The 27,195-nt window shown below is 44.8% G+C and overlaps 1 protein-coding gene across 1 annotated transcript in view; it reads left to right on the forward strand.

Annotated features, from left to right (window-relative positions):
* The window catches only part of UQCC1 (ubiquinol-cytochrome c reductase complex assembly factor 1), a 486,967-nt gene extending 460,667 nt beyond the window's left edge, over positions 1–26,300 (forward strand). The window contains exons 9-10 of the mRNA XM_078652195.1: positions 20,237–20,350; positions 25,469–26,300. Of these exons, the coding sequence (XP_078508321.1) occupies positions 20,237–20,350; positions 25,469–25,603 (249 nt within the window). The 3' untranslated portion in view covers positions 25,604–26,300. The remainder of the gene's footprint in view (positions 1–20,236; positions 20,351–25,468) is intronic.
* The last annotated feature ends 895 nt before the right edge of the window (positions 26,301–27,195 follow it).

Genomic DNA, 27,195 nt, shown 5'->3' on the forward strand with positions numbered 1-27,195 from the left:
TAATCCTGAATGAGAGACAAAACATCAGAGTCTAGATTAGATTTTCTAATCATAGAAACTCCTGAAGAAGGTAGGAAACACGAAGTGACTTATTTTCTGTTCAATTCAGTTTCCATTGAAAGGGTCAAAGTGGCCGTTTCTCTGGATTGGTTTACTGTCAGATTTTCATAATTCCGTGTTCCTAATCTGATGCAGAATATAATTTAGAAGATTTGATTTCAGCAGAGCAAGAGTGATTCTGATAGGTCCTGATTGGGCTCACATAGCTTGATATCCAGAGGTGCTGCATCTTCTGTGTACTCTACCTTGCATTTTCTCACTCAGCTTTCTTAGAATCAGGGCAAGGTTCTTCACCTCAGCCCACAGTCTGTTAGATTATCTGCCTATATATTTCCGGATCAAAGTCCTTTATTTGGCTTATCAGATGTAGCTAGATTGTTAAAGAGGCTTCAGGACAAATTTCCCTTTCATTTTCCATGTAAGGATTTTCGTTAGGTGCTTACATTCCTTGTGGTGCTTCCCTCGTGTCTGGTCAGTTTTTAGGTCGAGCCTGGGCATCGCATGCGCTGCTCTGCGAGGCATGCTGAATTGAGGTAGGGACTTGAAGCACAGCCATGTCCCGCCCATCGTTTCAATTGGCTCCTGTTACCGTCCTTGCAAAATCGTTGGTTTTCATTCCTGAATAGGCTTGTTAGTTCCTCCTTGATGCCGCCTTGTCTGCATTTGTAACCTCTCATAACAACTGGACCTTTTACATGTCTTGTTACAGTCTGCTTTTTAGGTCGAGCATTGGAGACCACTTGTATATACCTTAGTATATACTCATTATATACTTAAATGTGGATGTACTCTGTGGGCTCTGGATGTGAGAAGTTGGCCTGGTATATGATGTCCACTATTCTAGTGGGCACCTTGCACCAGTCTAAACGACCCTTATTGATGGTAGGTTATAAAGTCAACCTTATAGGAAGCTATCCTAATGGTAGCTGTGGAGAGCAGCCTTCAGGCTAAGACTTGGAGACGAGTTAAGCAAGTTGTTTTACCAATTATAATCTCTTAGATGATCAAATGAAAGCACATCACACACTGGATTCGAGCTGTCCCACGAAGGATCTAATTGACTGCGGTGTCGGTATTCTGATTGGACCCAACAAGCCTTGGCAAATGCAATCCACGCAGAATGTCGAGATGGGCTTCGGTGCAGACCAGCAAGGTCTGTAAAACTCCCCATTTGGAGAGGAGTTGGAGCAACCAGAAAAGCTGAAGAAAGTGAAGATTGGTCTTCGTGGGGGCTCACTAGCCAACTGACTAGGGACCGCAAAGACGCGTGGAGCTGAAATGCACAAGGCGGGCCCACGGGACACTCGTGGAGTGTGGGCCTCTGAGCTTCGGTGCAAAAGGTGCTCGGGGTTGGGGCTTCAAGCACCCCAATGCACAACTTCGGGATACCTCGGGAAGTAGGTGCAGGTTGCAAAATGCAGGATGTCCAGGAGTTCCGGTCCCACGTCTCTCGTGTCCGCTGCAGGTCTCCGCTTTACTGGGAGCGCAGGTCAGCATCAGAGATGCCTGGAAGTCCGTGTCCTGTGTCGCAGATTCTTCGGGAACCAGCGGGAGCCTTGAAAATGCAGACCAGCAAAGATGCAGTTGGTGCCTGTTTGAACAGGGTGGTCACTCCTTGACCACAAGGGAGATTTCTTCCGTGTTCCAATCGATATGGAATGTCGAAGGTCCAAGGTATATGTTGCAGAGTTTCGTCCAGGGTAATCTAAAGTCCTAGTGACTGGGGTGGGACTAACTCTAAGGTCCCTCCTATGGGCGGACCTGGGGAGGGGGTGGTTACACCCCTTCCCCTTTGTCCAGTTTCGCGCCAGAGCTGGGGCTGAGTGCCCCAGCAACCAGTTTGAACTGGGAAATGCATGGAGCACCTTGTGTGCCCCAGGCAGTGTCTGAAAAGCATTCACTGAATGCAACCCTCCCTGCCCCAATACACTAAAGCCTGTCTGGGGAGGTGCTAGCACCTCCCTGGGCAGGAAACCTATTATCCAGGCCTCCCCTGCCGGAGTTTGTCCAGCAGCAGGAGGCCAGACTTGTGTCTGTGGCAGCAGCATCCATTTTATGATGCTGGGTCTCTGTTTAACTTTAACCGGGTTTACCAGTATGTTCATGTCTTCTCCCTCTAGAAGGGTGGAATGCTACCCACACCGCCAGAACTGGCGGGGGGGAATTCCAAAGTGTTTGACACCTTACACAATATGTTTTGATACAGCCAAACCAAAGTTAGCATTAACCGCAAGGATTATAATGCACTTAAGAGTATATGGTATGGCTATATCATAGAACAGCTATAAGGAGATGGTTCCGAAAGCTGCAGAGGGGTTCAGCTCATGCTAGGGCGCACCCTCACACAAAACCAAGCACTCTGCGTTCAGGATTGTCAAGGCCTGCCATAGGAGTGACTTATAGGTTACTATGTGTCTATATATAAGGTAGATATAGATATACTAAATCTAAGTAAGGGGTGATTACACCACCTTACTGAGGCTGTAAGTACAGACCTGTGGTGTCAGTTTGGAAGGCTAACCAGGGGTGGCACAATACATCCTGCCGCCTTTGGTAGGCATAGGGTGCACCTATGCCCTAGGTACCTAGGGTACCATATACAGGGGCTCACAAGGGTGACTCACAAACCAATCTGGTATGTACCTAAAGTACATGGTATCAATTTAGAGAGAGTAGAGCTAGGCTGTGGGCCGGATTAGTAGGGTCACAGCCATACTAAAGTCGAAAAACCAGTGAAACAGCAAAAAGGGAGGGTAAGCATATGAAGCAGACCCTACTCTCCTACAATGGAGGCAAACCCTAGAACTTGTCTGCTTCCGCTTAGGGCCTTTTTTTTCTGTTAAAACTGCATCTATTTAACTGTCTTGATAGAAAACGACCAGCAGACGTCAGTAAAATACCACAATTGCTTTCTGTTGAGAGACTTTCTTTTTTTTAAATGTTCTGGCAACTGCTTCTATTTAACTTTCTTGATAGAAAACGACCTACAGAGGTCAGTAAAATACCAGAAACACTTTAGCATTCTCTAGATTCCAGTCCATAGAAATTGTCTTCCAGGAGCACCCGTAGACAACAATATTTTTTTCAAATCTTTTATTTTCAGTGATATGACCACCAAAGGCCCTGATTTTATATAAAAACAGAGCTTTGGACTATACCATTTTCTGCCGAAAGGCAATATTTCTTTCCATGTTTTTCCATACCTGGCGTGTCACGCAGTTTGGTGCTTACTTTCCCTCCGTGTTAAAGCACAGTAGATGTTTCAGCACCCAGGCTAATGTGCTGCTTAGCCAAATACATATAAGGTCCCAAAGGCAAGACCGATTGCATTGCAAATGCTTGTTTTTGTCTGTGAGCACTATTTTGTTCAATGATGTGCCCTTATTCCACCCACTACTTCGCAGCACGCCGTACGCTTTTATTTTAAATAGTAATTGTGGTCTGCTTTAACTATAGCGGCTGCACTTCTTTCTTTCTTTATTTTAGCAACGTGGTCCGCTTTAAGTATAGCTGCTGCGCTCATTTTTTTTTTTTTTTTGTTTACCAGCGCCCATGCGGCGCTTTCACATTAAAGAAGACCACGCTCCTTTATTTAGAAAAGCCGCGTCTAAAGCAAGGTGTTCGGCCGCTATTAAAGTGAAAGCGTGGCATGGGAAGCTTTTACAAAAAAAGCATTTATTAGTCAACTTGACAAACAGATGCTTTTTATTTTGTCAAAGCCCCTATGCCACGGTTTCACTTTAATGTAATCTCGGCCTGCGCCCATTTGTTTAGACATGGCTTGTTTAAAGAAAGGGGCACAGCCTCCATTAACGTGAAAGCGCAGCATTGGGTGCTTTGACACAAAAATGGTGTGCAATGCAATAGGTCTTGCATTTGTATGGTTTTACGCTATTGACATTGTAAATGCCAATAGCTCAAACTCTTGTAAATGTGAGACCTATTGCAATTGCAAATGCTTGTTTTTCCTGGAAAGTGGCGTTTTTGGTGGCTATTATTTCACTAAGGCTTATTTGTTAACTTCAAACCTTTTCTGCACCTGCCTCTCTCATTACTGTTGCTAAAGATGAGATTGGGTTAAAAGTAAGACCTTTTTTTCTCCCTACAGATGCCTGTGAGTTTCATGTTTTTCCAAGTCGATCCTCGCCCCATCATCCTACTATAGATCTTTGTAAGACTTCATGGACTAGATCTGTATAGGGCCCTAAGTTGCTATCTTTATAAGAATCACTGTTTTGGGGTGCAAGATCATGTGTTTGTTGGTTTTCAAGGGTCTGAATTTGAGAGGGCTTTTAAAAAAGACAGTTTCCTGATGGATTTAGTTGACCATTAATTATTGCTACCAGTTTGCAGGCAAACCTCTTCCTTGGGGTTATTTAGAACAACATTTACTTGAGGTTTGGCAGCTATCTCTGCCCTAGTAAACGAATACTATTTCTTCAGGTGATACATGGTTTTCAGATGTGTAGGACTGCATTAAGTCTCAATTTGTGGTGCTTCATTTTTTCTTTTTTAGCATTATTGATTACTCAACCCTCTTTCATTACAACATGTTGTGGAAGTGAGTCAAAGTGAGCACGTTTTGGAATGTGTATCTCTTGAAAGAACAAGTTGCCTTTTTAACAGGCTTTCTGATGAATAAGGCAATTCCCACAGATTCTTTCAGAACGCCTCTCCCGCTCTTAAGGTTATACTGTTTGATTAGGTTTATTTTTGGTTTTGTCCTTCATGGCTTTGCCTCATCTGAGGCAAGGCAAATGAATGAAACTGACATCATCAATACATGAGGGATTTATTAAGCGTCTGTGGTGTTACTCTTCTTGTCTGATGCATTGTACTGTGATTCCACCATGCAGCGCCACCTTCTGCATGTGACTCTACATAGTGTAAAATGTTTTCTGGATCTAGTGCGGTCGCTGGGGAGAGTTCAAAGTAAATACTTTTTAGGAGTGGTCACACCACCAGAATGTTACTTAGGGTAAGTAACTTGTTAATTTTGCAGACAGTGATTTTAACATGTTGCTTACCTTCAGTAATTGCACACAACATTGCAATCTTGAACAGTAGATATGCGGATGGAACCTTATCAGTTTTTTTTAGCAGTAAGTGGTAGTTTCTCATTCTTTGTTTTTTAAAACTACAATCACGGGCTTGGCATTCTAACTTTATAATAGATCTTATAACTGTTATAATATATCTAGTCTCCACCTTTACACGGTCTCCCCTGAGCGAGGCCTTAATTGCTGTGCCATGCTACCTCGCATGGTCAAGGAGGCTTTAGAGGCCCATTTTTTAATCTCAGACCTTCAGTGTTTAGCCTGAGTGGTCTCAACAACCTCAAGGATCTGGAATATGGCTGATACTGCACAGCAGCCTGCCCCGTGCCCATTTGCATATAAACTATTGGAACACTATATGTTGATCTCTCGCCTTAATGACCTGGATTGTCACCTTTGATCAGAAAGTCCTGCATACAGTGCAGTTCAACATTGAGATCCAACCTTCATGGATTTGGAAGCATCTGAATTTCAGTATATGTGCCATCACAACCTTTTAGTGAGTCAACTGCATTACATTTTCCATGATAAAATAGTATGATTGCAATCTACCTCCCTTTTCCTTTCATGCATACAAACTGGAGAATATATACAGATCTGTACTTTTGTAACCGTAAGGTAAACAATGCCATCATGCTGTACAAAATATGCTATGAAAGGTTTTATTTTATTGTTTAATATTGATTATTTCCGTGACATCAACTCTCAGAAACCATAAGGTGAAAAATATACATTTGGACCACTAATTTAACACTCCAGAACAGGATTGACACAGTATTCTGGCATGTCACATTGTTCCGCTTTTCCTGACTTTGTCATCAGTACATTTCATTTCTACCTTTTTTCAGTCCTTTGTGTCTAACATCATGACACATGATCATGAAGAAACCTTTGTTTAACATATATTAAGCTCCTCATCAGTACATTTCATTTCTACCTTTTTTCAGTCCTTTGTGTCTAACATCATGACACATGATCATGAAGAAACCTTTGTTTAACATATATTAAGCTCCTCACTCTAAATGCTCAAGGGATACACCCTGCACGGAAACGCTATGCCATTTATGCGTATATTAAGCTTCAACAGGCGCAGACCGAGCTATTGCAAGAAACACACCTCACCAGGGGGGTACTTGACAAACTCCAGAGACTCTGGCATGGCACCTTCTGCACCACTACATACTCGGCGTTCGCGCGGGGGACACTGATATGGCTCAGGGATGGGACTCCCCTTCCAGGAGACCTGTAGAAGGGTAGACATAGAGGGACGATATGTGCTACTAGAAGATCTTCTTGACGGCCAACCAGTGCTTATAGGCAGTATATAAGCCCCCAACACGGAGCAAGCAAAATTCTGGGAGACCTTATCGAAGGTCCTTGCCCAATTCACAACCTCACAATGGATTCTAGGAGGAGATTACAATTGCACTCTGGACCTTTCCCTTGACAGATCCCACTCACATTCTGACTTTCCCAGCTCACGCACAAACATCCCATTTTCATACGTGGACAAACTAGTGGTCACTATTGGATGCCTGGAGACATACACACCCAACAACCAAACTCTACTCCTTCCACTTCATCCCTCACAATTTACGAGTGTGACTAGACCGATTTTTATGCACACTAACACTTATCCTCATGATTCAAAATACGGATTATTTAGTTCAAGTACTCTCGGACCATGACGCACATGACGTAACCCTTAGATGGCACCCACCCCTATCACCAATCCCCACGTGGCGATTACCCTGTGACTGCCAGTGTTCAGGCACGAGCAGAAGGATAGTATCCAAAACTACTTCGCCGAAAACGCACACACAACTTCATCCCGGATACTAGAGTGGGACACCTTCATGGTTGTCATACGAGGAGCCTGTATCAGACAAATTAAAGGAGTGCAAAAAACATTGGGACAGGCCATACAGACAACGGAGTGGCAACTAGGGACCCTGTTGAAGGTCATAGACACCGGCGCGGTATCCCTAACACAGCTGGCAGAGGCTAAGACCAAATATGCTGAAGCATGCACGGACCTACGTAGATATAATTTCAAATCTTACACCACCAGAACACATAGAGAGGGGGATTGAGCCGGAACATTGCTGGCCTGGTTGATCCGTCAAGACCCGGACACACAACCAATCACTAGAATAATGAATTCAGCAGGTACCACCACTTACATTCAAACAGAGATCCTACAGGCCTTTTACGAATATTACGCGAAATATACAAAGCACCGACATCAGACATTGCAGAATACATCCATAAAGTCCTAAACCCCCTCACTATGTCCCAACTGGCTGCCTCTGACAGGACCTCCTTTGACGAGCAGATCACATCAACAGATATTAAGAATGCAGTTCATAATATGGCCTGAAATAAAGCCCCATGCCATGACAGCCTGCCGCTGGAATATTTGAGTACATTCACCACACAACCCCTTCTGAAGACAAAACAGCATTCAAAGCAGCACTAAAGGCCAGGGAATTCCCCAGATCCATGCATGAATCCATAATAGTAACCTCCCCTAAACCGTATCGGGACCCCCTACTATGATTCTCATACCGACCAATCGCACTACTATCATCTGACTGCAAAATTCTTGGCAAGATCATAGCGAACCGCTACACTAGGATTCTTCCCAATCTAATACACCCCGATCAATGCGGTTCGTTCCCGGGAGAAGTTTCTCCCAAAATATTCGTAGACTCTTTCACGTCCAAGACCGAGTACAGAACCAATTCACTAACGCTGCATGTCTGAACTTAGACCAGGAAAAAGCTTTCAGTACCCTGACTTGCCCATATTCATTCGCGGTTCTCCAGCGGGTGGGGGTCGGCCCCACACTCATGGCATACACCAGACTGCTATACACAAACTCATGTCTCGCGTCTGTATTGGCCGTCACATTTCAGCCACCTTTTTGGTGGCCCATGGAGCAAACCAGGGGTGTTTGCTCTCCCCCCTCCTCTATGCCCTCGCGATAGAGCCACTTGCAATCCGACTCCGTGAGAAGGGCAAACTTTGGGGTATCCTGTTAGCGGACACCACTCACAGTGTGTCCCTATATGCAAATAATCTACTGATATACATTTGGGATATCACAATGAATCTGGTAACCCTATGGGCAACGCTAGATAATTATGTCAAGCAGCTGGACTAAAAGTCAACTGGGCAAAATCCACAATATATACCCTCCATCTGGACACTCCCCTACGAGTGATCCAATCAATCAATCAATCATTGACACTTATAAAGCGCGCTACATACCCGTAGGGTCTCAAGGCGCTGGGGGGGGGGGGGGGCGGTGCCGCTACTGCTCGAACAGCCAGGTCTTCAGCTTCTTCCTGAAGGAGAGGTGGTCTTGGGTCAGGCGCAGGTCGGTCGGGAGGGAGTTCCAGGTCTTGGCGGCCAGGTAGGAGAAGGACCTTCCTCCTGTAGTCGCTCTTCGGATGCGGGGGACGGCGGCGAGGGCGTGGTTGGCTGATCGGAGGTGGCGTTTGGGAGCGTAGAAGTTGACTCGGCTGTTGAGGTAGCTCGGGCCTTGGTCGTGTAGGGCTTTGTGTGCGTGGGTGAGGAGGCGGAAGGTGATTCTTTTGTTGACGGGGAGCCAGTGAAGGTCTTTCAGATGTCCGGAGATGTGACTGGTTCGTGGGATGTCGAGGATGAGTCTGGCTGAGGCGTTCTGGATCCGCTGGAGTCTCTTCTGGAGCTTGGCGGTGGTACCGGCGTAGAGGGCGTTGCCGTAGTCCAGTCGGCTGGTGACGAGGGCCTGGGTGACGGTCTTCCTGGTCTCGGTGGGGATCCACCAGAAGATCTTCCGTAGCATGCGTAGGATGTTGAAGCACGCCGAGGAGACGTTGTTGACTTGCCTGGTCATGGAGAGGGAGGAGTCCAGGATGACGCCCAGGTTTCGTGCATGGTCAGTCGGTTTGGGTGCGGTGCCCAGGGCGGGGGGCCACCAGGAGTCGTCCCAGGCAGAGGGTGAGGAGCCCAGGATGAGGACCTCCGTCTTGTCCGAGTTCAGTTTCAGGCGGCTGGTCGTCATCCACTCGGCTACCTCTTTCATCCCTTAGTGCAGGTTGGCTCTGGCGGCGGCGGGGTCGTTGGTCAGGGAGAGGATCAGCTGGGTGTCGTCGGCGTAGGAGATTATGCTGAGGTTGTGTTTGCGTACGATGGCCGCGAGGGGGCTCATGTAGACGTTGAAGAGGGTGGGGCTCAGGGATGATCCTTGGGGGACGCCGCAGATGACTTCGGAGGCCTCTGACTTGTACGGTGGTAGGCGGACTCTCTGTGTTCTTCCGTCGAGGAAGGAGATGATCCATTCCAGCGCCTTGTCCTGGATGCCGATGTTGCTGAGGCGCCGTACTAGGGTGCGGTGGCAGACCGTGTCGAATGCCGCGGAGAGGTCTAGGAGGATGAGGGCCGCTGTTTCTCCATTGTCCATCAGGGCTCGGATGTCATCGGTGGCGGCGATGAGGGCGGTCTCGGTGCTGTGGTTGGCTCTGAAGCCGGACTGTGAGGGGTCGAGGGATCCGTTCGTCTCGAGGAAGGCGGCCATCCACACCGGGTCGGCCAGCCTGGCCTGGAGCGATGAAGCCCCAATGTACCTAGGAATCAGACTATATAATTCCCCGAAGGACCTGTTCAAGGGAACCACCGTCGAACACTGAGTGGCATCTGTACCCAAATCAACCTGTGGCGGACCCTACCCCTAGCCCCAATAGTAAGAGTGGCACTAGCAAAAATGGTGGTGGTGCCCGCCTCCTTTACCACTTTGCAAATCTGCCGGTAATCTCCCCACATTCTTTCTTTGGGGAACTCAATTCCCTACTAGTATCCCTGATATGGGGGACATGACATCGAAGGAAGCCCTAACAATGTTACAGCTACCAACAGACCAAGGAGGATGGGGCGTCCTACATCATGCTGGACAACGGACTCAGGACCCCTGACGATCGCAGCGATACACCGCTTACTCCTACCGGGCACCTGACCGGACCCGACCCATCCCATCCAAGTGACAGTAGCTTGGTCCTGCATGAACAATGGTAGCCATGACCATGTCTTTTTACTCCATTTGTGATTAATAAATTGTGTTTTTTTCTGTTAACAAGTCATCTTTGGTACACATATCCATGTTTTATATCAACAACATCATGATTGATATATGCTTAATCATTTAATTAGGCAATGTATGAATGGATAATTATGTATGATTAGTTCTCAAATCTTCTGTATATCATGCATAGGCCGTACATGAAATTACAGATGTACCCTTACTCTGACTAATATTGCATGTGATTTATTTTCTCTTATAATATTTATGAAAATATGCATTTCTCTATTTAAAATCTAAATTATAAAAATAATAAAAATATATATATATTTTTTAAAACAATTTCTCCTCTTTCTTTTACCTCCTAGTCCTATATCAGCTCTGTAATTCTCCAGGTCCACTTTTTATTAATTTCCTGAATAGTTTATCTACACATAGTACAACAAATTCATCACCTCTCCCGCGACACGCTGCTATACATCCCACTGCTGCCGCTGTTGGGCTTGCCCCACAGCCACTACACAGCCTGAGACTACTAGTCTCGATGGAGCACTCACTTATAGAAGTGGAGTCCTTATTTGCAGAGGGACACCTTATTTCATTTGAGGGCCTGGCAGAGGGCGACGGGCTCCCAGCTGGACAATTTCTCCTACATAGATAAATCGTCCCAGACTGTAAACAGACCTGGAATCTGTCCAGGGTGAACCCACGACACACCCAACACTCCACACGAAATCGAACATGGGTACAGGGCGCAACCTCATCTCATGGATTTATAGGGTATTCAGGAGCTCATGGCCACACCACTTACCCAACTCAGGCTGAAATGAGAAGAGGAATTTGGGCGCGTACTGAACGACAAAGAATGGCTGATCCCATTAGAACACCCCAAGAAAGTGTCACGTAACCAGCACTTTAAAAACATTCAATTCAACATAATGCACCTAGCATATTTGACACCAGCGAAGCTCCAACGTTTTTATCCTATGACAATATTCTGATGCCCACGCCGCCACCTTCCCAGTGCCACATTGCAAACATGTTCTGCAACTGTATTGGGCGGAAACACACAACGTAATACAAGATATCACAGGTCTCATGAGCCTCACCACATGGGAGGCCAGCGCATTGGGAATCTCCAGGTGTAGGAAGGCTAGGAAGGTGGAAAAAAGGTTTGTATCGCTGACCCTCCTCCTAGCTAAGTGATGCATCGCAGTGCACTGGCACGCACCCACAGGACCTCAACTAGAGGCCTGGAGAGGTGCTGTTATTAAATGGGGCGCGGCAGAAGAAGACGTGATTAGATTTGAGGAGTCACGTGGGACCCTACGCCGCCACATCCCCATGGAGTGGGCAACACTCCCTCAAAATTTCAAACACAAAAAGACATCTACCCAAACACCCAGGAACTCACCTACAAGGACGGGACCTTTGGACCCAACCCCCTCTGCCATTATCTTACAAGAATGCCCCCACCTGCCCTTCCCCCATAGCATCTCCCACACGAACAGATACAGCTTCTCAACCCAGCAACAACAAACCCATGCCTCGCTCAGTAGGTCCACAAAAGCAAGACACACATACACCCATCCTACATCCCTATCCCAACCAACCACCCCCAGATTAATCCCCAGTTGGGAAATTGTACCCACATCTCGTGCCTACAGAAAACGAACCCAACAATTAACCCGAGAACTAGAGACCGCAAAAGCAGCCCCAACACATTCCAATCCTGGAAACACAATAAATAACCCAACCAGACACAAACAAAATCCAAGATGGTCACACTTCAGAGTTGTAATGCAATCACTGTATGTTAATGGTATATGATAAGACTTAATAAAATGTTTTTTTTTTAAAACTGAAGAAACCTATGTTGGCTAAAGCTGCCCTTTGACTAAGCCCACCTTCCCACAGTTTTAGGTGTAGCAGTTTTGTACTTAAGTCTGAAAAGGTATCTACGTATGCACATGTTGGCTTACATGCTTGCAACATCTTTTAATAAAAATGCAGTCCCCTTTTTCTATCAGTTAAGGTTCTCGCAAATGTCAGTTTCAGAGCTCCACTAATATGCTGAGTTTAGTTCCTTGAAGTTGAATATGTTGTCTATTTCCTGCTGAGGTTGTTGGTTTTGGTGCCAGACGCTCAGAACGGGACAAGCTGAATTTCATAACTGCCAAGGTCACTTTAGTGGTTGGATAGATTTGCCATCTTGCCCCAGTTCAAGGTTTCACCTTAAGACTTAGTCACTGTTTTGGTTTTCAGAATCCACTAGCGGGCAATGCTGGAAAATGTTGTCAGGCAGGGCTCCACGATGCCAGCTACCTTTACCATTGCTGTTGGATAGACCCATTTTCAGCATGGCAAAAAGCTCTCAGCAGGTCCTCCGCGAACGTCCCAACACTCCAGGGGGTGGACGGAACACTGTACTTGTCTCCCGAGGCGGTAGCCAGGGACTTCGTACAATAATTCTCTTCACTCTACATTCAACTGAAACAGCTATCGGAGGCCCTGATCACCCATCCCCCCTCGTACAATCATGGATCACATGCGATATCAGCTTCATGCCCCCATTACAGCAGATGCGGCACTGGCCAATATATCAGTCTGGGTTTATGCCACACTGCTCCACTCGTCACAACATCCGGAGGGCCCATAATGCCCTGGCGAGGGCTCCGGAGCTGGGACGCCCCGCTGCTATCTTATTGGCCGATATAGATAAGGCGTTCGGCACCCTCAGTTGGACGTACCTGTTCCAACTCCTTGAAGCTATTAACTTTGGCCCGCGCTTCTTAGCCTACGTACGTCTACTCTATACAGACCTAACCATTTCGGTCCGGCTCGTGGGACACCGGTCAGACCCCTTCCGCAATGGCCGCGGCACGAGACAGCGTTGCCCCCTGTCTCTGTTACTGTTCGCCCTGGCTGTGGAGCCTTTGGTGGCCTGGCTGCCAGGAGACCCCCTGATCCGAGGTTTCGAGTGGTCTCAGACTCAATGCGACCGCATCGCGTAATACACAGATGACATGTTATTTTTTATGACTGACCCATGGTTCTCGGGACCCGGAATCTTACAAATCTTCAGGGTGTTCGTAGAGACCTCTGGGCTCAATATTAATCTCTCAAAATCGGTACTCTTTCTAGTATGCAGGAGTCAGGGACACAGAGCTTGGGCGGCACAGCTGTCACATGGGACCGCGGGTTTTACATATATGGGCATCTACATTTCACCCTGTCCGAAGACCTCATAGGCACACAACATTAATCCACTCATGACCAGTCTACGAGATGAGACGGGAATATGGTCTCATCTTTCACTTTCGCCATATGGACGCTCCGCGATCTTTAAAATGGTCTCTCTATACTATACAGGCTACAGAACTTCCCATATGACATACCACATACATGGTTCGTGCAAGTTAAAACTATACATAATACATTTCTATGGAACGGAGGGGTGGTTCGGGTGGCGCTAAGTACATGCACACAGTCAACGTACTGCAGAAGCATTGCAGCAGCAGATGTATACGCCTACTATGCAGCATCTCATTTATTAATCATTAACGAATGGTTGCATAACTCGCCTACAGACCCCACTTTCGCTCTCAAACATATAGCAATGGAGGGTACCCCCCTTCTACAACTCCTATACAGCAATCGGAACCTACCTTACCTACCCACAGCCAGCAAAACTGTTGTTCGGATCTGGCGGTATACGATCAGACATATGGGGTGGCAGGGCTGCCTGATACGCGCGACTCCGCTGTGGCACGGCACTTATCTACGTCCTGTTGCGGCTTTATCAGGATTCCGTAAATGGGATCTGTTGGGCGTCTCTACTTTGGGAGATGATGTGCAGAGCACTACCCTAAAATCGTTCCAACAACTGCGGACTGAGTTCCAGTTACACAGGACGCAATTTTATGAATACCTCCAGCTGAGGCATGCATTCGCTCCCCTAATTCACTCACTTGATACCTTGCCTTATTTTCATCCTCTTGAAGGCATCTTACTGATGAGGGATTTGAAAGCATACAAGATCCGTCAGATCTACCAGACACTGACCACCCACACCCGTACAACACTGCACAAGACTAAAGGAGCATGGCTTGAGGACTTACCTGACTTGACTGATGATGATTGGACAGAAGCCCTAGCCAGCCCTCAGGGCGCGGCGGTGTCTACACGATACTGCCTCATCCAATTCAAGTATTTGCGTCTGTTGGACCTGGCACTATTGGCGTGGGTCTCCCTTCCATTTTGTGCTGTTGCCTCTTATGTTCCTTCTGGTTTTAGATGCTTTTGGGCAGTGTGTCACTGCTATTCAGTGCCCCATTGCAAGACCTCCCTATGGTAAATTGATGTATGGATTAGTGACTCCATGATTGGCTTGTTTGGTTTACTTGTCAGACCCTAGTACAGTGCACTGTGGTGTGTGCCCAGGGCTTGTAAATCAAATTCTGGTGGTGGATTTGGGCTTGCAGCACTGATTGTGCAACCCACCGGAGCAGCTTGGAAAGTGTGTCTCAGGCCTGCCATTGCAGAGCCTGTGTGCAGTCTGGTACTGCCATGTTGACTGGGCAAGTGCACCCACTTTCCAGTCCCCAAGGGCTAGGGTGCATTGTAGGTAAAAGGTAGGACTGCCCTGATGTGTGTGGCATGTCCTGATAGTGAATTAAAGCCATTTTCTTTTTTCACTATTGCAAGGCTTCCTGTTCCCCATAGGCCAGAATGGGCAGTTTGATTATAATATCTTAAAATCCTAACTGACTCAGGGAACTAGGTAGAAATTCGAGTTTAGTATGCCTGAACTCAGAATGATAACATACATCTTTTAGTGAGGTTGGTTTTAGCATTCTGTGTTTGAAAATACCACTTTTATAAAGTAGGTATTTTCTTGCCTAACTATCCCAGCCTGCCTCTGCTAGGTTGTGTATTCCTTGTTTGGTTTGTGAGTGACAGGGGCTGGGGGATTCCAGGAGACAGGGTGAGTCAGCACAGGGCCGAATAGACCCATCTGCATGTAGAGTTGTGGGAGGGGAGCACCTGGGACCTGAATAGGGGTGTGCCTGCCTTCCACAATGCTAGCTCCGGGAAACATCCTGTACAACGAAGTATGAGCAATGACTTACGGTTACCACGAAGTCTTAATAACGTACCACGACGAACCACGAAGTATGGCTCCACAATGACCGTAACAACGAAGACTGGAACCACGAAGAATGTTAGGCATGTCATCTTCATTTCCAGGACACATTCACCTTGATTGGAACAACAATATCCAGGAAGAATGATAGGGACGTCCCATTCACCTATCCTGCATTTTGATTGGCCAGTAACATAGCATAACGTCACTCATCTCCGTGTGGAAAACTAGTCTATATTTAACTTTATTGATTCTACAATGGTGGATGTACGTTTTTTAAATGTACTTTAATGTTCTAGAGTTATATTTGAATTGAAAACATGTTTTGCAATTGTTTTTAAAAATAATATTTTATTATGAGTGTACATGTGATTATTAATGATGTTTTAACAAAGTGCTTTTCTTTAACATTTCCTATTCGTTATTCCGCCATTTTAGTCTACATTGCAGTCAGCTGTATTAAAAAAGATGATGGACTAAAAATAAAATGGCGCAGTGTGTTTTAACGCACCTTTCTACTCTTTTTATGTATTGTCAAGTATGTCTTTCTAATGTAAAAAATTGTTATTTACGCAATCCTCGCTTTAAAAAATAAAAGTTTCATTGTGCTTCACTCTGCATTATTGTGCACTAAGAATAACACCGTTCGTAACGTATTTAATAAAAAGAACAAAATAGCATTAATTGGTAATGGGCATTATAAGCTAATTAATATCGTTGTTTAGGATGTAGTTGTTTAAGATGAAGTGGTTAAATACAGTTCGTTGTTTAGCTATCGTTATTGAGGAAGTCGTGGTTTAGGCAGTAGTTGTTAGGTCATAAAATCCTAGCTTCACCTCCTATGGTGTGTCTGATGTCCCTGGCCTATACTGTCAATGGAAGAGGAGTTCTATAAACAAAGTGCTCCAGTACTGCACAGAAAAGGTTTAGACTAGGCACATACACTATCTGCCTTCAGAGACAAAGGATTTTGGTGTATAAAAGGGGGGACCCAGACCCCAGAACTTAAGATCACTTCTGGGAAGCAAGACAAACCTTTGCTGAGGAGAATAACGAGGAAGATGAAGGAGGGGACTACCCCTGTGCTGTGTGTTTGGGGGTTGGCCTGCAGTGGTTGCTTCATTGCCAAAGAAAGGAGAAGAGGGCTGAGTGTGCTTCATCAACTTGAAGAAGAATCTCCAAGGGCTTGAACTCGATCTTGCATCCTGCCTGAAGTCTCAGGGATACAGGACTTCACAGCCCAGCTCCCCCCTGAATTCCCTTCCCGGGAATTGAAGTGTCTGCTGCAGTGCTAGGCCTTCTGAGAGACTGTGGGTTGCTAGGAGCTGGAAGCGCGATGCAACAACGTGTGTGTCGTCGCCGCTTCGCCGAAGAAGCGAGCGGCCGCTACTGCTGTCATCCTTGCAGCGCTGAAGCGCAGTGCATCACCGTAGAAGCGTGCCGCCGCCACATAGGTCGCCATCGCATCACAGGAGAAGAGCTTTGCAGGGCCTGTTGCGGCTCCAAAGATCGAGTGTACACGCATCGCTTCAACGTTGTCGCACCATAACAAAGCTGCCATTTTGTCGCATCGCACCGGAGAGAAGTGTTGCATCGAGTTGCCATCTTGTCGCATCGTACCGGAGAGCAGTAATAAACCAACGCATTACCTCCCCACACAGTAAGGAAGTGAGCATCAACTCCCCTGCGCAGCAGTAAGGAACCGACCCATCACCTTCCCTGCGACCCTTTTGTTTTCTTTGCGTTACGCATCCAAGGTACTTTGAGAGTAAAGTGTTGCATTTACAACTTGAGAGAACTGAGCTATTTTCTACCATTTTAAAGTCTATTTTTGAGTACAGTATTGTGGATTTTTGTCGTTTGGTCTTGTGTTAAGTCTATATAAAAATACTTATTTTTATAATACAACCTGAGTGGTGTCCATATGTAGTGTTGTCACCGTATTCCTGTATGTGTTCACAAATACTTTACACACTGCTTCCGAGATAAGCCTGCCTGCTCGTGCCAAGCTACCAAAGGGGTGAGTAGGGGTTATTTTAGGAGTGTAGCCTCTTACCCTGTCTAGACGCAAGGGTCCCTATTTGGTCAAAGGTACCTACCTCTGTCAACTAGAGACCCCCAAATCAAACAGCGTCGCATATATGTCACACGATCTCGCCTATGAAAAATGGGTACCTTCCAGTCCTCCATGTGCCTTAGATAAGAGAGGGAGGAGAGGACCTTCATGCACACAGTCTGGAGCCGTAGCACACTACAACCATTCTAGCGTAAGATTGGGTCCGGCCTAGGCCACGTCCTATTGTGGGATCTCCAATTTGACCCGCGGTTGTTCCTACTCCATAGTACTGATGGGATTGGATGTGAAAAGGTATAAGCAACATTTGCTCTTCCTAGCCCTCACTTTCGCCAAACGAGACATTGCCAACTTGTGCAAAGGAACGCCCCTCCAGCAATAGGTGGGTGGAAGAAGGCCCTAGATGGATGCATGGGAGCGGAGATTGCGGTCTTCCAGGCCCGGGGCTGTCCCCAGAAGCATAGAAAGATATGGTCCCGCTGGGCGACTTACCGGGGCATAGATCTACCCCCATACCTTTAACAGACCCCGCACAAGTCTGCCCTCCCACATATGATTGAGTTTTGAGCAGCCTAGGCAATGTAACGGTACTGTCCGAACTTACCCACATTCAGACTTGTTGAGCTTCATGGAGTCTGGGACACCTGTGCCATGTTTATGTTGTTTTGCCTGCGAGTTCAGCAGGCGTTACAGTTTCATGTATTTACTGGTACTCCTGATAATATATGCCTTCAAAATGTATAAAGTGGGCCACGGCCCATTATGTACCATGAAAATTCAATAAGATATGTTTAAAAAAAAAAAAGCTCTCAGCAGGACAGACACAGTGCCTTGCCTGCCTTGGCTTGGGAGCGACCTCCCTGGGCAAGTTTCTCCAGCCTATTCCCGGTACTTCAGAGGTGGAAAAAGGATCAAGTCCCACTTTTCTCCAACAGCTGGCAATGTTTTTACTCTTAAGTCCCAGGTCCTCCGGGCCGGCTTCTAGGCATCAGATCTTTCTCTAGGCAATGCTTCTCAACGGTCCTGTCCTCTACGATCAGTTGGGATCTCTTATAGTCAGGATTCCTTCAGTTTTAATGAGTCCCTTTGGGCAGGCAAATAGCAGGACCGCTACTTGACCCGCTACGTGAGTAATGCGCTATACAAGTATCAATTTTTTTTTACCCTTGGAAACAGGGGTGAGGCTTCAGGGGAGATTATTGTGTGACACCCCACAAATAAATGCATTTTTGCCTTTGTAGTTGGTTCTTGGGTCTGCTGTGCCTGTGTTGGTTTTTCTCATCATCCTCATTTCACCCCATTCTTGATCCACCAAAGGCTTTAACTAGTTATTGTTTTGATCAGGCACATATATGTATTTATATTTTGACTGGTTTACCAAAAATTGGTAAATCTGCACTAACAGAAGTGCACATGGAATGTGTGCAAATGTACTTCTTTTCCGAATTCGCAAAATTGGAAGTAGTAGACTTGGGAAGCGGCCCCAGGTTTCCAGGAATACAACTGGCAATCAAACACAAAAAGTGATGGAAAAAATGCTTCCAAATAGTCTAACCTTTGGCAAACACTTTAGAATTTCAACCCATAGTTTTTCACCCACTGTGCAACTATAGACAAAGGCCCACATAATTTAAGTCAGTACTCACCGCGTTTGTCATGGGAACAGTTCACACCAAACCTTGGTCATGTCACCTCTCCACACTCTGCCCACAGCTTTTTTAGTTGGGAATTTTGAGATTAACACTCCTCAAATCTCACTGATTAAGCTATGCCCCTGCTCGGAAGACAGTTCCTGTCTGAGTGCCAGGACGAATCAGGAGTCTTTAAGTCTCTTCTTCCAGCAGGAGTTATTAATGCCTTATTCTTCAGGAATAGTCTTCCCAGGTTCAGGAGTTTTGTAAGAAGGTGTTGATGAGGTGCGTGTCTTGTCCTGTGCACTACCCTGCAATAGGAGAATATTCTCTGGCTACTTTCTCTCCTTATGCCCACCTAAACCAACTGCTCCTGGTAGGGCTTTTTTTCAGCTTCCTAGCCACACCCCTATTTAGATGAGCGCATGTCCGCTTACAGGGTACAATTTGGTTCTCAAACCCACTTTTACAATATCTATTTATCTAGAAGTATGAATGGGAGGACACCCTGCCAGCCCCCTTTGGGATCAGCAAGGCAGAAGAAGAGGTGTCAAGGATAACTTTTATTCTTCAAGTTGTACTGCACCTCTCCCTGAAGGCTGAACCTTTCTAAGCGGCCAGTGGTTAGCACCACTATGTTCTTCCTGGGCTTAGAGACAGTCTATTGTCTTCTGAGCCAGAATTTTTAATTTTTCCAGGCAATGATGTTTATTTTAGTTTTGGAAGTGTGATGAGTGGCATAACTAGTTTTAAGCCACGATTTGCTTAAAACAGTTGTTTTATAGATGTTTGCATTTAATGGCTCTGCACGTTACTACTTACACTTTACGTGCTTCTTTTATAACTTAGAATTTGCATTCTTGGTGCATTATAATTTATGACCTGTTCGATTGTTCCTACCAAAGGTCTTAGACGGTTTTATATATTCATAATTTGGAATTTGCATTGGGATTGCTGGTTTGTTCTACATAACCGTCACGCACTGATGGTGGTTTTAATATTTATTGTTTTTTATGTGCTTTTATGGTCTTTGTTGGCCAAATAAAGATTCTTTGAATAACTTGACTACTTTTACACTAATGTTATGAAAATGTGACTTCACCATTAAATCATGTTTTGAAATTAATGATCTTATTCCAAGTGAAGATGAAAAATACACATTTTCGGTTTTGAATACAGCTTTGAATATTTTATGCCTTTGCTTAGGGGATACTTTCAGAAGACCGCGTATTGGGTGCAGCACTTTGGCGAAACTTTTTCAACAAGCAGTGTGAGGATCCAAGACAGTTGGAGCTTATGGTAGAATATGTGCGGAAGCAGGTAGGACCTGGTTATTGGGTTAAACTTTCTGGTTTGTTTTTTGTACACTTCAGGACATTGTGTCCACTACAATATTTAACGTGGAATAATGTTGGGGCTGAACTAATATTTAGTGGTTTTATGAATAGAAGTATTATTTAAGAGGGGTCCCCTGTAAAATGTTACAGCCATGTCATTTTTGTTCTGGAATCCTGAAAAGTCCAAGAAGTTTGATGATTATCGTGTTTTGGACATTATCCCACTGACGTATTCTAAGCGCAAATTCTACACTTGTTTCTTTCTCCCATAAGGGTCAGTAGATCTTGGGTTTCTTGAAAGGAAATGCTTAGTGCTGCACAAGCACTGACTAACCAATCAAACGTTTACTGTGCAGGCTAATGCCACTAGCGAGCTAGCAGGCTCCTGGTAAGATCAGAAAGGACGACCATTTGTGTTTTTGTCCAAGTCTCTTTTTTGAAAATCTGTAATCATGTAGTGGTAGAGGGTGAATCTATGGTGGTTGTGTTAACCCTGACAAAACACAAGGCCTATATTCTGTGTCCTTTGTGTTGCAGACTGACCACAATCCTTGGGCACAGATCAGTTCCCAAGAGAAAACCAATTTTAAATTCTTGTGTTTAGCGATTGAGTGCATATTTTTGTATTTTAAATTAGACTTTATTATAATTTTTCATCACTACCATTCCAAATATCAGAGGAGAGATTCAGGCTGTTGTAACAGTTCACACACATTTAGATGTGGGACAGTTCTAGGTGGTATGGAAGACGTTATCTTGCTTGGGGCGTAGGTCAATGGCAAGAAAAACAAGGGGGAACAGCAAACAATAACCTCCCCAAAAGAACAGAAACAATCCCTCTGGTGCCACCCCAAAAGACATCAACCACCTGAAAGAAAAAGTCAAATGGAAGAAAAGACACGTCCATTATGGGTATTCGGTACCCTATGAGTGTTATGTTAGCAGATGGCAGGAATAGGCAGACAAAAGGAGTTTAGAATGACCTTGCTGGTCAAACATTGCCTAAGAAGGAAATCATGCAGGCTGCACTCTAGGGCAGCTAATCGTCAGATTTGGGACTGATGGCCAAGAGGAAAGATTCCTAATTTAGGGTAGTGACGGGCCTGAGCATGCCTCTGCTTGGATGGAAATATGCATGAAGTTTTGCCCTTGCACGCCTGTAGAGGTCAACCTTGCATGCCTTTAGTCCTGGGGCTGAGGAAGATCTCTAGTTCATAGAGGAGTACCTCCTGACAAGGATTTGTCACCTAGCTCAAAACATTGGAACATTGGTAGGACATCCCATGTTTTGAACAGACAGCCTGCAAATAGACATGACCTGCTTTGCTCTTGAAGAGCGATCATTGATGCGAGTATGAAAGTGACAAACTGGCAGTGTATTTTTTCTTCTTGAGATTCTTCCACACCGTCCAACCTACAACTTACATTGGCACGTTTGGTCTCTTCGTTCAGAAACCTATTTGGATGTTTCTATAAATCAGACTCACTTCACTTCTCTTCAAAGAGCTTTAACTTCGACAATATTGTCATAAAAGCAAGTACAACATAGTATACATAATTTAGCTACTAGATTGATTTTACCAATCAATATGTATCAATATGTACAGGTAATAAGAGCAAAAATAAATAATTTCATCATAATTTGTTTTTATAAAAGTCGACATTCTCATCAATAATACCACCATGGAATCACGAAACATACACTGTATACAGTAGCAACATGATTTATAATGTAATAAGATAGCACAACTCAGAGTGGCACTAACCTCAAAACACAAGGTGGAAGGTAGCCTATAAAATGTATCAAATCAATAAAATCAGACGTATAATAAAACTCCAGACATGGATGAAGATAAAAAGGTTAAAAGTTATTAAAAGCGTTATAAAGTGCAAATAGTAAAAAGTTTAAAACAGTGGTATTCAGATATCACCCTGTGAAGGTCAAATTAATACTTCAACGGAGGGGAAACCTAGTAGCAAAGGTGCTAAATTATTCTCAATTGATGCAGTTTTTTATCTGATGCACTAAACCCACTTTGGAAATTTGGCTAGGGGAACAGCATAACGAAGCAAGGGGTCAGTCTGCAGAATTCTTAAAACTTTGATGCTTTGCCTAGTGCCCAGGTTCTTACACATAGGCGCTAGCCAGATCTTTCGCGGGGTAGCATTGGCAGAGCATACAAAGAGAACATAAGGGTATGTTTCTGTGTTTTCAGCACAATATGGGCACTTATTGTCTCCCGGTATTGACCAATTTGCAGTAAAGGTTTTTAAGGGTAGGGTACCGACTCTGAATTGAAAATAGAGTTTACGGTCAAGGGGCTTGGAGATGATATCCCAGTATGGTTCAAGATTGGGCAAGGTTTAGCTAACAAGAACCTCCCAGTCAACGTAATACTATCACTCAGTCTGCTATTGTTTTGACCCTCCATGTCCCAGTATTTATTATTCAGTACATCTTTGGGCACAGGCAGAAAGTTAGACTGATTCTCCCACAGATAGTTCAGACCCATTGAAGTCAGTGCCCCCTTGATATATCTGAGCCAGCTTATTTTATGGTGGCGATCAGCATCTAGGACATCCCCGAGTCCACTTGCAAAGGTGGATAGCTCGGTTTGACCTAAATTTGACGTCAGTATGGTAAGGGACGAAGCCTCGTTATATGTGCCAGTGAATGCCTTTCCATGCCATTAAGCAATGGGAGTGAAGGAGTGCTTTGGGGGAGACTGGAGATCGCGCACAAAAAACTTGTTTTCAGCAACAGTTAACTGTGCAAGATTTCCATACCCTCATAGTTCTGAGCCATGTAAAACTGAGCTAATTACCTTGGCATTACATATCTGCAATACAGGACTAACGGGTTTGGTCAGGGACAGGCTAAATTCTTTACTTAGGGCACCCCTGTTGCTTTAATGCAATTTATTCAATATGGAATCTTCATTTCATCCTTTTCTCCATGGTGACACCTAGATATGTAAATGCATCTACTTCCTCTAGTGCCACACCCTCCATGGTGATTTTCCCCCTGTATGATGGGTGTTTATTAAAATACATAAGTTTTGTTTTGTCGACGTTGATCTTAAACCCTCTGAGTTCACAGAAATCTTCAAGCAAGGCCAACGCACGCTGTAATCCACTAGGAGTCTTGGAAATGATAATGGTGCCATCGGCAAACAAAAGAATTGGGACCTTAGAGCCAGCAAGGGTCGGGCATCAGTGGGTGTTAAGGCCTCATTAATAAAAAGGGAGAACAACGTGGGTGCCAAGACGCCCCCTTGGTGCAATCCCTTCTCCTGTTTGACTTCCACATAAACGTGACTACCCTGGCATCAGTCATGTATATTACGTGTATTGCCCGACTGCTTCTGGATGTAAACTGAAGAAGGTAGGCAAACAAAAGAAAACAGTAAAGCAGAAGTCCTGCTTTGCACATGCACCTGCATGCAAGTCACGTGTCAACAGCGGTGCAATTTTGTTACAAGCAACTCCTGCACCTCCAACATGCTAGGCGCTGGATCACACATGGACAGCTCGGGCTCTCCAGAATTCCAGATGCGAGGGACCAGAGTAACTGTTTATGCACCCAGCACCTTCCGGATGTCATGAACTCCGTAGAGGAGCTCACACACCCTTCAGCACACCAGGCGCCGGAGGACGTGGCTCCAGCTTTCGTACCCTCTACCCACCAACAGAGAGCCCATCAACACTGCTGCATTTGAACGAATGTGATCTCAGGTCCTCCTGAGCAGGGCTGATGGGTGAACTATGCTCCTCCCGTGTGTCTTCGAACCTTGTGTGCTGGAGGGCAGGGTTGGATTGGTAACGCGGGCACTTGGGCAATGCCCGAGGGGCCGTTGTCCAGTTCCAGCTGTGGGCTGCTTTTTTGAGCCGTCTGGGGGGGGGCAATTTGGGTGGTTTCTGCATTGTTCGGATATCCCCAGCAGCCCAGTGGGTGCCTGAGTGGTCTTTCTGGAGGCAGATGGGCATCCATTACCTCCCTTTTATCAAGGGGCAGAGGTGTCACTCCCTTTCTATCGCTGGGCGGCTGATTAATATATGCATATTGAGCAGGGGCAGGGGGCCTGAGCAGAATAGGCCTCACTTGTTTTCAGGTGTGTTTCACCAATGTAAACAAATCCGTGCATTTTTTTTTTACCTTCCCCCCTTTTTAATACATTTTAGCAGTGTTTTGCGAAAAAACAATATGCTAATATGGGCCACTTTTTTTTTTTGCATGCCCGGGCTGATTTTGAATCCAAATCCAACCCTCCTGAGGGTGCACTTGTGAGAGTGTGTGTATGCCAGCGGTGTTGGAGGGTAGACTATCTGCAATTAAAGTTATTGCAATTAATTTGGGGGGTGAGTGCGTGCAGAGTTAGAGATATATGTTTGTCTTAAATTCGTTTTGTTAAAATGTTGCTTTTTGTTTGTCAATCGCACAAGTGTTGTTAATGTGATTGCATATAGCATATTTGTTTTACTTTAGCCAGCGAGTGCCCTTGCAGCATATCCCAGGTTAATTGCTGGCATTTTTACACTGTGTATCAACGCTGCAGGGTTTGTTTGACATGCAGTAAAATCCTGTGTAAATTCCCTGCAGTGCAATTCTTGTTTGATGACCTGGGTCAATTAATATGACCCGTAATGTTCATATGGTTAATGCATTATTTATTGAGCTAAAGCGTGCATAGGCATGTACAGTAATTCTGGGGACCTGGTCTATAAATGTACTCTATTTCTTAAATCGTGAATCTGTTTAACATGACGAATGCCATAAGCGCAGCTCTGAGTTAGGGACTTTGAACTAAAGTTCACCATAAACCAGTAAATCATGACTCTAAATAGTTACGTCCCTAGGGCCACATGGGTTTTAAGCAGCATTCAACTTGCAGTCTCTGTTTTCAGGATTTATTTGGCCCAGGGGATCCTTTGTTTGATACAAATTAAAACCACGATATGCCAGATTGGTGTTTTCTTTAGTTTTATGATTTTGAGAAGTGTATAAATCCTATTAAAATTACTTCTAACGACAAAAAAGTACTCTATTTTATTACAGCTAATTTTGAATCAGAAGAATGATATATATTGTTTTCCTTCTTAGATGCAGTACCTAGATTCAATAAATGGAGAAGATCTCCTATTAACTGGTGATGTGACCTGGCGCCCCCTTGTGGAGACAGACGCCCAAAGTATCTTAAAACCATCTTTGCCAACATACAACGATGAAGGCCTCTGAGAAATTAACTGTCTGCCCTCTCTGTATTTGGAAATGTTCAGTCCATAAATGTGAAGCTGTTGCCTCGGATTATGGATGGAGAAAAGGAACTAATATTTACTCTTGAAATATAAAACTTGGAAATAATATATTTTTATTATTTTGTAGGGTATATAAAAGGGTGTAATGCGTGGATTTTCTTACAGTAGTTAATATGTTGTGAACCTAAGAATTATGCATTTTGTAATGATGGTCTTCCGTTAAAGATCCTTGTTTACTCGAACTAATAGTTCAACTACACATGGTACCTCGACCTTATGCTCCTTATTTTCTGATGGTAAACGTAATTAAAGTTGATGAAAGAAGTATTTACATTCTTATAAGTATTCCTATCTACAGTCACCAAGTATTCCCCGCATGATGAAATGATTCCGATTTCCGCAAAGTCAACAGGCTTACTACTTGATAAGCTGCGAAAAGAGTTCCCAAAAAACAAAACTATCATGGAGGGCGCTAAATCTTTAGTCTCTTTATTTTGTGGGAGCAACCTTTTTAGAATTGTCCTCCGAAATGTATATTATAGAAAAGATGTAACTTGTGCATGGGTGTGTCTCAGCTGTTAAGGTTCACAGTTTCATGACCAATGGAAACAGTATGGTATTACAAATGGGCAAGTGGATCAAAGGTCTGCACAGGAATTAAACCCCAAGAGAATTCACGAAATTGTTTTTTTTCTTTCCGTAATGCAAATGCATGTTATGTACAGTAATGTGATGGTATACATGTGCTTTGATAGATGGGCTTAATTTTGCAACAACAAGGTCAGTTCGGCCTGCTCAGCAAATATTAAGCAAGAGATAGAGTGATTAATGTAAACATGTGAGAGGCTGCTCAAAGTGTAAGCTTCATGCCATGACCCTCACAATCAATGTACCTATTATGGGAGAACTCCTTTACTCTGTGAATTTTAAGAAAACCGAAATGTTAATGGTTATTCACTGCCACTGATTCCTTATATGAACTTTCTCCCAGGCCCCACACTGGGTCCAGATTTGTTTCTAGCAATAGTATGTCACTGGCTTCAGACAGCACTGTCAATGCCACACATGGAGCAAGAAGGTTCTGGAAGTGATACCGAGAATCCATGCAATTCCAAATTCTGAAATTCCAGGTAAGGTGCCAGTGTAGCCTATGACATCATTCCCTCTTTTTACCCATCTTGGCAGGCTTCTGAGAGTTTTTTTCGCACACTTCTTTTCTCTTTTGTCAGATTCACAAGGGACATTGTGTCCACCATATACTTTCGGTTCCTACCCTTTGGCAAATGTAACCTGGGGGATATGCAATCTGATTACCATCTCCCTTCCAGGCCCTCTTCCACTAATTGACAGCACAAGAAACACTGCTAATACACGTGCTAGCCTTCCGCATTTGTTAGGGAAAATAAACACATCTGATGTAAGGAACATTTAACTCTTAATCTGAGCCAGCCTTGTGCTTTAGCCTGTACCCCAAGGAAGTTTCCCACCGCCTGGAGTTTCATAGCACTGGATTGCAGCAATACAGAAGGCCATGTTGGGCATTTGTTTGCATAACTCTTTGGATACATCAGC

This window comes from Lissotriton helveticus, chromosome 7 (assembly GCF_964261635.1).
Source record: "Lissotriton helveticus chromosome 7, aLisHel1.1, whole genome shotgun sequence".
Taxonomy (NCBI): Eukaryota; Metazoa; Chordata; class Amphibia; order Caudata; family Salamandridae; genus Lissotriton; species Lissotriton helveticus.